The sequence below is a fragment of the Diadema antillarum genome, unplaced genomic scaffold, assembly GCF_040938485.1.
Source record: "Diadema antillarum isolate AM-2024a unplaced genomic scaffold, OU_Dant_1.0 seq00001661_RagTag, whole genome shotgun sequence".
Classification (NCBI taxonomy): Eukaryota; Metazoa; Echinodermata; class Echinoidea; order Diadematoida; family Diadematidae; genus Diadema; species Diadema antillarum.
Genome location: NW_027272361.1, coordinates 191,094 through 203,689, shown reverse-complemented (window position 1 = coordinate 203,689; position 12,596 = coordinate 191,094). Strand labels below are relative to the sequence as shown.

The 12,596-nt window shown below is 40.6% G+C and overlaps 1 protein-coding gene across 1 annotated transcript in view; it reads right to left on the bottom strand.

Annotated features, from left to right (window-relative positions):
* LOC139711491 (hematopoietically-expressed homeobox protein HHEX homolog) overlaps positions 1–11,597 on the bottom strand; it is a 37,856-nt gene extending 26,259 nt beyond the window's left edge. The window contains exon 1 of the mRNA XM_071623369.1: positions 10,784–11,597. Coding sequence (XP_071479470.1) covers positions 10,784–11,294 — 511 coding nt within the window. The 5' untranslated portion in view covers positions 11,295–11,597. The remainder of the gene's footprint in view (positions 1–10,783) is intronic.
* Positions 11,598–12,596: the final 999 nt, after the last annotated feature.

Genomic DNA, 12,596 nt, shown 5'->3' with positions numbered 1-12,596 from the left:
CCAGTCAACTGCCAGCTGGTGTCTTCGAGTTTGTGCACTCAGGCGAGGACTGGCCGTGAGGTCTTGTTGCGTCCGAACATCCTTGCCCCTTAACTTTTTTCGTTTTCCACCTCTTCACTCTTCAGCCATTCATCAATCCATGTGTTATCTATCCGCCAATAATGAGCATGAGCGCATGCCAAGTTATATACGCAGACCTCGTGTGCCATGCGCCACGACCTCCAGCATTCGGACTGGGGAAATCATATAGAATACCAAAGTAGGTCTTTTTGATATTTCGATTTGCGATCAATACAAGCGGATTTTATGGCTTGTCCAGCCTGAAAATGTTTGCATTACTTGTCAGTACTGACGAGAATAATATTTTGGATGAAATGAGGTGACGCTGAAACGTTTACACCATCGCAGCAAACTAACTTGAAAAAAAAAACCTATAACGACTATCATCATGTTTGATAACCATGTTCAATTTCGTGACAGCGTGCAATTACATCTCACCACGCTATGAGTGAAGAAAGTTTTACTTAAAATTAATGACAGTAGAGTACCAATCCTTACTCCATTGTGACTAAGTACCTCATTACAATCATGGTAGGTTATGTATTTATCAAATAGATTGCAGTTATATCACAGGCAATAAATTGGATCGATTTCTAATAACCTCATACCAGAGAAGACAGTTTCGGTTTTGTGATAAGACTATGACTTCTCCGGCTATTTCAGCTGGCTGCAAGACCAGTTTGAGACAGACTTACGTCACCCTGCGAATTAAATCTCGCTTTGAGAGTAACATGTCATTACCATTTATTTCAAATCAGAGCTATTAGTAGGCAGAGACTCACGCTTTCCGCGGCACACATTATTTACAAAAGCGTTAGCGCTTGACTTCAATTCTAAAATCAAGAGCGGTCAAGTTGCGAGCTCGCTTCTCCAAAGATGCGTTGTGGCTTTCTCTGCATACGCATACTTTCGAGACCTTTGTCATTTTAATAGATAGCCCACAATAAGCGCCAATTTGTATGGCATGGAACAATTTCAGTTTCACCTTTTAATATCATAATGACAAATTAACGAGTATAAAAGCTACGCGCTGTGACTTTCGCATGCTGCTTAATTATCATTCAACCACCATATAAACATTGCATGGTTCATCAATCAAAATCATGATGGATACCTAGCAGATATTACCAACTACATTAAGGATGATTAATTCTAAAAAGAAAAAAAAGTGACATGGCATGTGTCCTGCAAAACATGCGAACATGAACCGAAAAACCGGGAACACAGCTTTCGTATTCAGTTTGTATGTACAATTTGTCCCTCTTTTGCAGTTTTTGTACAAAGAAGAATGATTTTTGGACGTTTTCCAGATAGGTCATTCTTCTCAATTACTTTGTATAACGCCGAATGATCTATAGTTTCACATCGCTGTAAAGTTTTCATTTATTGACGGGACCACCATCCACCTTGCTATAATTTTTGCTTGTGTTCATATCTTCCAATACTTCATACACAAGTCGCCTACCATTGACAGAGTGAAATGATATTCATTGACATTTCTCCAGCGAAAGATAAAAACCATTTTTATGGTCGTCGACTATATGTTCGAGTTTGAAAATTACAATAATGCGCTCTGTGGTTATGTTTGAAACAAAATGCACTTCGGCAGTTACATCCTTATAATATCGGTTGAGAATGGAGGTAACCTGAATTGAAATGATCCTAATCTTAATTTCAACTATTATTTGAACAAGGCATATTGTACTGTCTTAATCATCAACTTTCAGCTCCTCGTCATCATTCTGATCATTGCATCTTTAAACTCTTTCCTTCATCATCGTTTTCATCTAAAATGTGCAATTCCACAACGTATGCTAGAGTTGGTTTTTAGTTAATTGGATAAATTAGACGCACAAAATGGTGGAGGTTTCATTAATTCAATAAAATTCAATTCGAATGTGTTTTCATTTTTCGGCATAACACAATAACATATACTTCACACTCTATTGTGATAAAAGAATAATGTAAACAATACATCGTGGATATGAACAAAGTATATTGAAACAATACCGAAACATTCTTGTCAAGAAACATTGTAACAAAAGTCGGTTGTAAAAGTCGAACAAATTCAAACGTAAAATGTTATAAGAAAGTTATGTAATTTTAAAGTTTCCCTGAGTCTTTGGGAATCAGTGACATGAGTCGTGATCACAGCGCTCGAATTGGCAGAGGAGATGGTGACGTCATCGAAGCTTCCATTCGTACACAAAAGCTTCAGTAAATGTTAATCTATTTCACAAGAATCAACAAGAATAAGATGTATTCTGCGCATCAAACTATAGTGGTCTTGCAATGATCTAGCAACGGTGCATTAGGGGAAAGGAATGGTTGCCAAAAACAATTATTATTTTTTTATTTTTTTATTTTTTTGGTGTGTGAGTGTGCGTCAAAATCATGGCAGAGTGTAATTGGTCTAGTATGACCAAGGAGAGACTCAAGTAGTTAGAGTACCTCTTTGGTATGACGAAACGTTCAAGAAAAGAATGAGGAGCTACAACAAAAGGATGCTAATGCTACGAACATGGCTTACAATATATGCTTATTTAGTGGCCTGGGAGAGTTTACTTTTTTTTCAAACTGCAAGGGTTCTTTTCTTTCAACGCTGTTCAATTTTGGCGGATTGTGCACATACAACTTTTGAATGCATAAGCCATTATTTTTACTTTAATCAGGTTGTGTGTTGTTCTTGCATGATCCTTTAATCCAGCCCTACTTAACCGTCGGTCCCGACGTAAATTTGACATTCACTAACGATGCTGTACACGCATCCAGGAAATTATCGCTGAGCCCACTTCGCAAGGGTCGCTTCCGCAACGACCCATTGCCGGTAGAAAAATAGTGCGTGTGGGACTAAGGGGAGCGTAAATAAGCGGGTGGGGCTTTTTGCGGCCGACAGAGCCCCGGGCGCAGTCCCCGGGACCTGTAGGGAGGGGTGAGTCACCCTACAGTGTCAACGAAACGGCTATCTGGGGAATACCCTCCCGTCAAGCGAAGAGCCCCCTTTTTTTCAGCCCACGGGAAGCTTGATTGTTACGATCAGTCTAGACTTGTAATTTTAATGAAATAATCATCGTTCCAGAGCCGGTCGATGTAGCTGAAATAATAGACAAATCAGGATGTCAATACAAGTATTATTATCATTATACGAAAGATTGTAAGTGAGAGTATGTGTTTGCGTTTCTGATACAGTTTACAAACAGCATTCTGCATTGTACACTTTTGTTTGTCAGATTTGTGCACCAGCATGTCACTCAGATAGAGGGGGAGTAACATGATTTTTGTCTGTTGTTGAAAAGCAATGGCGCTAAAGTCTTTTCGGGACTGTTGCGATTTCAAATCGGGTTCCTCTTTGACTTAAAAGACACCCAGAGTCCGAGTTGAGTTATGAAACATCAGTGGAAGATTCAGTGAGAGTTTGGATCAAATCAAAGAGTGGAAGATAATCTTTCGCACCTCGCCTCTAGCCACCTTGAACCTGACTGCGGGGGAGATAAGATTTCTGACTCCATACGCCATCTTTTTTTCTTCTCCAGGGTCGAAGCAGGGCAAAGAATCGTCGCTGACTGCAGCGTCGGACCTTTAGCTGGTGACATTTATTCTAAACGATCCTGACTTAAATTCACCTGCGCGTCTGCGACGAACCAGAACGGGGAAATCATAACATTTACACGCCGGTATGCTAAAGACAATAACAATATGTGCACATTGTCACTCAGCCGCACCACGGTGTGACGTCACACGACCACATTTCTCCCCAACTGGCACAAGTTGTTTGATGTCTTCATACTATAATGAGACCTGACTTGTTGGCTTCCGTATAGACCCCTATACCCCCTGTCGGTTCTATATATCGCGCCACTCGATTTGAGATTGAGATAAACGTCAACAGCGGTTTCCCTCGTTTTCTTCATATACTCCGTCACACGTCTCCCCTCTGATTAAGCGAGAAAAAAAAAGCCAAATAAAACAGAGGTGAACAAAACACGAAACAGGATTTTAGACGAGTGTAAGGAACCCTCCTACAAGATGACTAAATATCTGTTATATTGGTTGATTCTTTCTCCCGGCTGATTTGACGGGAAAACGCTAAACAATGCATGAACGTTTACGCGCCAAAAAGTGGATGATTAAAGTTGCTGATGCGGATGCTGCGGTAAAGTGCGCCATAAAAACATGGGCCTGCGTTATGACACATTGAATTTCTGCTGTGTTTTCTTACTGTCATTTTCTTTCCTGCAAAAACTCTCGGGAATGACATCCTAAATTCTATGCTTGCGCAGAAAAGCAAATTCTTGATCATAATAATTGTATTGTATTTTGGAAGCTCGAGTGTTGCACTTGACAATGCCAAAAAGAAGCATAATTCAGTAACATGTGACAAAATAAACACAAGAAATGACTGTCACGTGACGTCGCCATTTTGTTACTACACTTCATGCGCCAACAAGAACGATATTGCTACTCAAATCGGGTAGTCGTACGCCTGTTCTGTTCGAATCGTACCTCTCTTCTCTCGATGAATAAGCCATGGAATTAGCAAATTACATTTTCGTATCTCTCCTGCGTTACATACAGCATCTCTCTCTCAACCTCATCCTGCATTGAATTTAGATAAGAAAAAAAATCGTCTGCAATGTCCATCTGATTTGCACTTTTCCTCTGCACCCTGATAGATCGTCGGAAAAAAAAATCTCGCGAGGCGCAATGTTGCCATCATGAGGTATATAGCTAACCACCTGTTGCACAGATGACCCAAACTGGCACGATTCGTAATGAAGCGGGATTACTGAAACAGACGCGTCTTCTCTTACGATTTTCTCCCGGATCGTGGCAAAACAAAATGTGATCAACACGATCCTTCTGAATTAACTATCGGAGGGGGAGGGCACAGACGACCCATTATCAAATTAGGAATTATCGAAGATAGAGAGAAAGGGGAGGGAGATGAGGGGGATGAAATGGGCGTATAAAGCGCTTACCGTATAGTCCGTATTACAAACACACTTTACACACTATTACAAATAGCACTTCGGCTTTTGCGCACAGATCCGATAGCGTATCTAATGACCTTCACTCGTCTATTATAGAAGTGACTTTAGCAGCAATTATATACTTCATGAACTACGATGAGAGGTTATGAATTATATGAATCAAAACAAAAACAAAAAGCAAAGCAAAACAAAAGAAAATACGCCCCACGAACTTTCGACTCTTTGTTACCGTGAGCCCTGCAGTATCACACTGCGTTAATGACATACAACACTCGGTCCTCACAGTAAACCGACATACGTCTTTGTGAAAGTGAATTTACACAGTAAGTTCACGTATTTAGGTCTAGTTTATGAAGAACTTACAATAAACTCCTATACACATGTGGGGGGGGGGGGGTCAGGGATGTTTGCTGGGGTGGCGTGCGGGATGGGGGTATCCCACTGACGCAGATAGACACTTTGGAATGTATTTTGCGCTTTACACAGAAACCTCGGTGATGATCATAATAGCCCCAACTATAGCGTGTAGTCCGGAAACAGTTGAAACAAAGGATAGCTTACAGGCGGAAAGTGATTCACTACTTTGTATGTGTGCTTCTCATGGCCCATTTCCTGTGTGATAGGGCACCACCGAGCGCTTATCAACATTGGCCATCCCCACACGGGGGGCTGTGTCGAAACACCAACAGTCATGGACGAATAATATTGCTGAATATAGATTGCTATAATCCTCGCCGCCACACGCAGTTCGGAATGTCAACCCAGGCCTTGCAGTATCAACGCTGACATATTGGTCGCACGCTAAGAAGATTTGATCTTGCTCGTAACAGTTTATTATCATTTTTTTTTTTTGCCTGTTGTTGCTTTTCTCCTACATGAAGATTGCATATCTTTATGGGATCAAAAAATGCCCGCTTTTCCATGTTTATCATTATTGTAACAATAAAATATTAAAACTCGCATTAAACAAACTTGTAGCTAAACGCTATACCCTCTGTTATTCACAAATTGCCTGTCAGTATGCAAACCATTTTCAGCCTCAAACCGAATGGATACGACCTACTGACTTTCTTTACGTTGTCCGATACTGGTGTTTGATGTTTATCAGATATTAGAACATTATTATTGTATTTCCTATCTCATCTCATGTTGTCGACGACTAAAATGGTATGTGCACCGCAAGGCATGCATTTGGTTTTCTGATTGTGTTGTATGTTGTCGTTGCTTTTTCCTCCACATTAACACTGACAAACATAATACCTAATCGGGATTCTTATGGTTAATAGCATGGGTGGGGATGATTTCCACACCAGTCTTATTATCTACAATGATTCAATCAATTCAATTTAATTCAATTCAGTTCAGTTCAGTTCAATTCAATTCAATTCAATTTAATTCAATTCAGTTCAATTCAGTTCAATTCAATTCAATTCAATTCAATTCAATTCAATTCAATTCAATTCAATTCAATTCAATTCAATTGTGTTTTTATTTCCATCCAACAGAAATACATATAAATGACAAACATAATAACATATACTGGACTTGAAATGATACAAGACGCGGTTATTGGCATTATGCATGCACATGAGGTGAAATTCAAAATCATCAGGGGAGTTTTCAGGATAACAGTGACATTTAAACCCTGCTTTTAACGAAGAAGGCGGAGATAACTGCGAAATCGACTGCAATCTAATATAAAATGTTCACTGATTTGGGCCAGTAATCTAAATAGACATGTTAATTTGGGCTGCTTTCCGCTGCTCCCCGCAAGGGACACGGGTTGGCGATAAAGACACAATTACTCCCACGGGTACAAGCGAAACTGATTCACTCCAGTACAGTGTTATGAGCCTTGCGTTAAAACGGCGTTTAAAGGAAAGGTGAAAGTGTGTTAAACGTTTGCATTTGTTTTCGGTTTAATATTGGGGGGGGGGGTCCAACAAATTGATGGTTGAATTGAATTGAATTATTATCAAATAGGGACTGAATCACGCCTGTATTATGATTCGTTGGCGAGTCGTTTAATTCACTTATTTCTTTCGGACCTTTTTCTATGCGAGTGTGCATGTGTGTGTCTGGTGAATAACCCGGGCCTCGTGATTCCTGGCAGGGACGTGAACGATTGATATGAAATAATACATAAACGTGTCACGGAAACTCGGTTAAGTCTACTGTCAGGAAATAAGTGGTAAAGACACAGCACTGTGATATTCCTGTTGCAGTCTTTATGACTTAAATCCATTTAGTCTCTTTAATGGAGAATTTCAACAGTCTAGTAATATGCGATTTAATTATCACGACCGTTATTGACTTTGAAATATAACTGATATCGTTGAACGTGAATTCACTTCACTCTATATTAGTCATAACTTCATTACAAGCCGACCTTTGTCATAACGCCCTCATCGTTGGGCAAGGGTGATGTTTATTTTGTGCCCTTAATGTTTGCAAACTATTGAACTTAACACCACAGGGTATTCTGTTTAGCTTCGTGTTATCATAAAGAAACAAAATTAAACTATAAATTAGTATCAACCTGACGCTGCTGGTGTCACGGTTGGACATGGCAGAAACTGCTATGCAATGAAAGGTTATATACCGGTACCAAGATTTGTTTGTGCATTTACATCAATGGCATGCATTTCAGCCTCTGGGCTGCTATGTAACAATCTTATTTTGGCGAAATAAACTAATATCTATCTCTTTATCTATCTAACCACACTTGATGTGGATGTAGCCATAACATATGGCTCAGTTTTTGTTTTGTTTTGTATTTCCATATACACTCCGAAATACAGGATATACAACTATTGTCACCGTATAATACAAATAATTAATTTCCCCGATGAAACCTCACATCCTGTGTCGAGTTTGCTGCTTCAGCACCCTGGTATACATATCGATGAAAAACTATTGACAAGAGGAAATACTTGGTCGCTCCAGAATCATAGAGGAAGCGGTCGCCATAGATAAACTGCATCAAATAATGCTATAGAGGAAATTGTGGAGGCTCGCGTGACAGTTAAAGGTTACACTTTGAAAGAAAAATATCGCCCTGGAAATGGGAGAATAAATGCACGCAATCAAATCACGTCGAAGAAAAATTAACGCGACACGCTCAGTTCACAACATAAATATTGATACGAGCAATTGATAGTGGATGTAGCCAGCATACAGGAAACTTCGCAGGGTCGGTTATTATGCTAACAGACCTGCAACGGAAGTATTTAGCCAAACATTAGCGCAATCATGGCAGCTATATTGCCTTTAAAGTATACTATAATCGCCATTTTGAAGTGTATGTCTTTATAAGGGGAATCAGGAAGCGATCGTTCGCGAGAAATATATCCTGAACTATTTAACCTCACATCCCGCGTGATCTAGCGTGGTAGCTGCACACTATGGTCCCCGCAGCGCCCGGTACACTGTCTCTCTCGTACTCCATATACTCTGGCTATCATACCACCCAGACAAGACAGCAATTGACTGAAGCCAATATAATCTATTTCCTGTCGTTTAGATACAAAATTGCCACCAATGAAACGTTAGGGGAGCATATAGCTTTCGGAAAACGGAATCTTAAGACAAAGCACACCCTTCGACCTGCGAATCTATTTTGTAAGTGTGCAGGACACCGTCACCGCCAGGGGAATTTCTGAACCAGGAGCAAGGCGTACCTGACAATATGCCATTTGTTCCTGACACTGATTAAATTCTGCAAACTCTCAACCAACTCAGGACCTTAAATACCAGATTTCATTCGATCACTTGCTAAACACTTTGCATAACACTTCATCAGTTTTTACTCGATGTTTACCAACTAAGCTTTACTTTAACTCGAGCTCTACGTCGATAATAGGGCAATTTGTCAATCAGTTACAATAACTTTACTCAGTTTTGCCTTTACTTACTTCTGTCTACGGCTGAACTGACAAGATTGATGAACTTATCATCTTATTACCTTGTTCCTGGCAAAATACTTGGAGTGACATTTTTTTTTTTGCATGGAAATTATAAAAGCTGAATGAAATAATTAATGTCAAGATTTCTGACAAGTTTTACTTGACCTGTATGATCTCAGCACTGAGGAAAGTGGCACGTTTTGCGGTAACACTCTGTTTATGTCTTTTTCTCTCGTGTGATCTGTGTGTGAGACAGGCTGGTGAAAGTAAACCATGACTTACTCATCTTAGGTATCCACAAACATTATTTAAAATGCTTGGATGTAGAGAAATACACGTGTCTCTCTGCGTGCTTGAGTTATACTTAGCTTTAGAATAAAAGATTAATAATCGCGGGATACGTTGGGTGAACTGATAACTATAGCAAATGAGATGTTTGACACGCTTTTTGGCATACAGAGAAATAAATCAGGGCAATTTAAATATTCTTTTTAAAAGATGAGCTTACAGCTAGAGAAGAACAGAAGAAGACAATGAGAAGATGGCAAAACAGTTAAGAAAGGAAAAAACAAAACCCAGAATGACAGGAACCTATCATAAAACATTCATGAATATCTAAATTATCGTCTTCACAGCGAATCAGGTTTCCTTATCATAGAGTTAAACTTTCTTATTAGCTGGGATGAGTTAAACATCAGATCTTTCAGAGGTGCGTTTCTGAGAAAGAAACAATGAAAATGAGATATTATCCTCTTCCCACGCCGTGGACGGTTGACCTGGTCTGAATCTTAAACTTAGGTAGTACAACAATGCTAACACAGTTAGCTCTATAATGCCCAAACGCATCTTAATACTTCGGTCTGCTTAAACAGCTAGAGTTCGTTCACAGCAGGGAAATATTCAAGTTTCACGAAGGATTCTCGCGAAAGTAAATCTGTAGGCGAAGAATTTTCACACACTTTTTTTAATGCCAGTTACTCCCCCATGAACTAATAATGAAAGAAACCTTAAACATTCATCAATGGTGCAATAAAACTATATGCTTTCTTAGAAACTAGTACAAATCTTATCAGACATATTGATAAAAACTTACATGAAAACACCTGTCACATTTAAGTTATACCACAAAATCAAATCACCGTTGCGAAGAGATTCTTCAACCCAGTTTTACAAAGCAAGCATTTTGGAATTAAGCTTGTTTTTCCATGTTTCTCTGAAAAACATTCGCATTTGTGTTTTTCCATGGACTTTCAATTTACAATTTGCGAATTAGTCTCTTTTAGAAGTTGTTTTGATAATCATTAACAATTCATGTTTACACCTATCATTCATGAAATATTGCTGATTACCATGTATTCAACGGATTTCATGACTTGTGTATGTGTTTATACTTTTAGCAAGAAACATATTACACGAATTAATCCGTGTTTTAAGTTGTTTAACTACCATTAACAACCATGCATACCAATCATGCCAAGCAATACCTGATTATTATCATGACTTGTCATTAACGGACTCTTAGTTACTTGTATACAGTATGTTAACTCTTTAGCAAGAAACATATTACGTGAATTAATCCGTTGTTTAATTTGTTTAACTATCAGTAAAAATCCATGTATGCCAATTTATGCAATACGTGATTATCATCATGTCATCAACGAACTTTATAATGTGTGTGATAACGACGGACGTAAGATTGCCAATTGTACTTGGTGAAAATTTGGAGTTTAATAGTGATGTTCATCGTCAGTTTTACATAGCATGAACGATACCAAATGAGCAATGATTGTGCAATTTTGTTCACCGAGAAAGCAAGGTTCAACATACCTTTCTGATAGTGGTCAACTCGGTCGAATAGTGACTGAGTGTAATCACTCCTTGAGTACGGATAGATAGCCGTGGGCGAGGTAAATCCGGCAGCTGAGCTGTAACCGAGTGGTCCTGACGCCGCCAGGCCGCCGGGCACGGCTGCGGGATCATAGTACGCTCCGGTAGGATGTTGAGGCTGTCCGTATGGAGACGGGCCAAATGAATGCCCGGGGAACGTCGGGGTAGGTCTCGTTGGAGTAGTCGGGTGGGCGACAGGTGAGAGGGCAGATATGTTTTGGAGCGCAGCGGCTCGACTTTGTCCGAGAATATTGTCAATAGAAAACGGCGTGTGAGAAGCGTTGGAATGTGAAGGTGAATGTGAGTGGGTTAGGAGATTGTGATGATGTCCAGCGAGGCCAGGTAGCTGTTGTATGGGAGTTGGAGCTACCAGCGGGCTGGGATGGTTCACCATCCCCAAACCTCCCGAGCCCGCTCCGCTGGTAGGCATGGCGTACTGGATGGTAGACATGTGAGGAAAAAATCCTTCGAGCCTAAAGAAGAAATTGTAGGTCCTGATCAATGGAAACCGACCGGCTTGGTAGCTGCTCCGATTCTGACCTTGTATAAGAGTGTACACAAATTAGTAAGGGGATCCTGAAAATGACAACAAACAAGAACCTGCAAGGTGATGTCAGAGCGAAGTTGAAGATTAGTGCCAAGGCAGCCCTCTCTCGCGCCTACTTAGCCCCGAATCCTTGGCTAGCGAGATCTTTATTAGTAGACACCATTACAGCAGACGATCTGAGCAGACGGTAAAGTGTTCCCACTCAGTGCAAAGTATCCACAAACTCACGCGCCAACAATAGGCACGAAGTTGAGAGGGGAAAAAAGAAGCAGGGTCCGCTTGAGTGGGCGGAGCTTCGGCACTACCGTCTGTCAATCACCTGCGGGTCGATTAATCACCACATCCGGGCTCTCAATACTCGTAACCCTTGTGCACTGATTGGTTGTGACAGAGCGAGTGGCGGTGCGTTCGCATCAAACTTTGAGCGATTCAGATCACACGACTAGGTCACAATCTCATCAAGAACTCGTCAAAGACTGATCGCTGTCTTCGCCCACTCCGTCCCTCCCCTCTCTCTTCCCCACCCCTCCCCTCTTTTTCTGTCTCTCTTTCTTCCTTGTTCCAATGTCTGAAAATGGCGTGAAAACTCTCTCGGGAACGTCTGCGTGCTAGCTTGGGGCTAATTCAAAGTGGACGATGTAGGAAATGAACTTCTAGCCGTTGTCATCACCTATCCTCCACTCTCTTTCCGTGATCACAAGTAATTGTAGTCAACAGCGACCAATCAGATTCTTGCTGGTTCGTCAAAGAAAAGTTGTCCAGCTATAGATTATGGATTGAAATCTTTCCTCCCCACTATTCTTGCAAACCATCAACGTGCGCGTCGTAATCAATTCTTTTCCACCACTATCATAAACTCCCTGTCTGCTTTTACGGTGCTAAAAATGACTGTGCAAGGTGTTCGCGTTTGGTGTGAGATGTACTTATCGCCTTTAATTACGTCTTCTTCCGCATCACTCATGTCACGGAGAGTCTTTCTACAGGAATATCAAGACAGAGAATTCAAGCCTGGTTGCTCTCCTCCTCTCGCCTTTCCCTGCCATCTTGACTGCAGCTGTGCACTGACGTAACGACTTGTCGGAGGGTTGAAGTGTGGGGCAGCTGTATTTCTTCTGTCTTTCTTTCTTCTGTTTGCTCCAAAGACGCGAAAATCGAGTCCGATTTTCGGCTACTATCACCCATGATGTTCGTTCTCCCTTCAACACT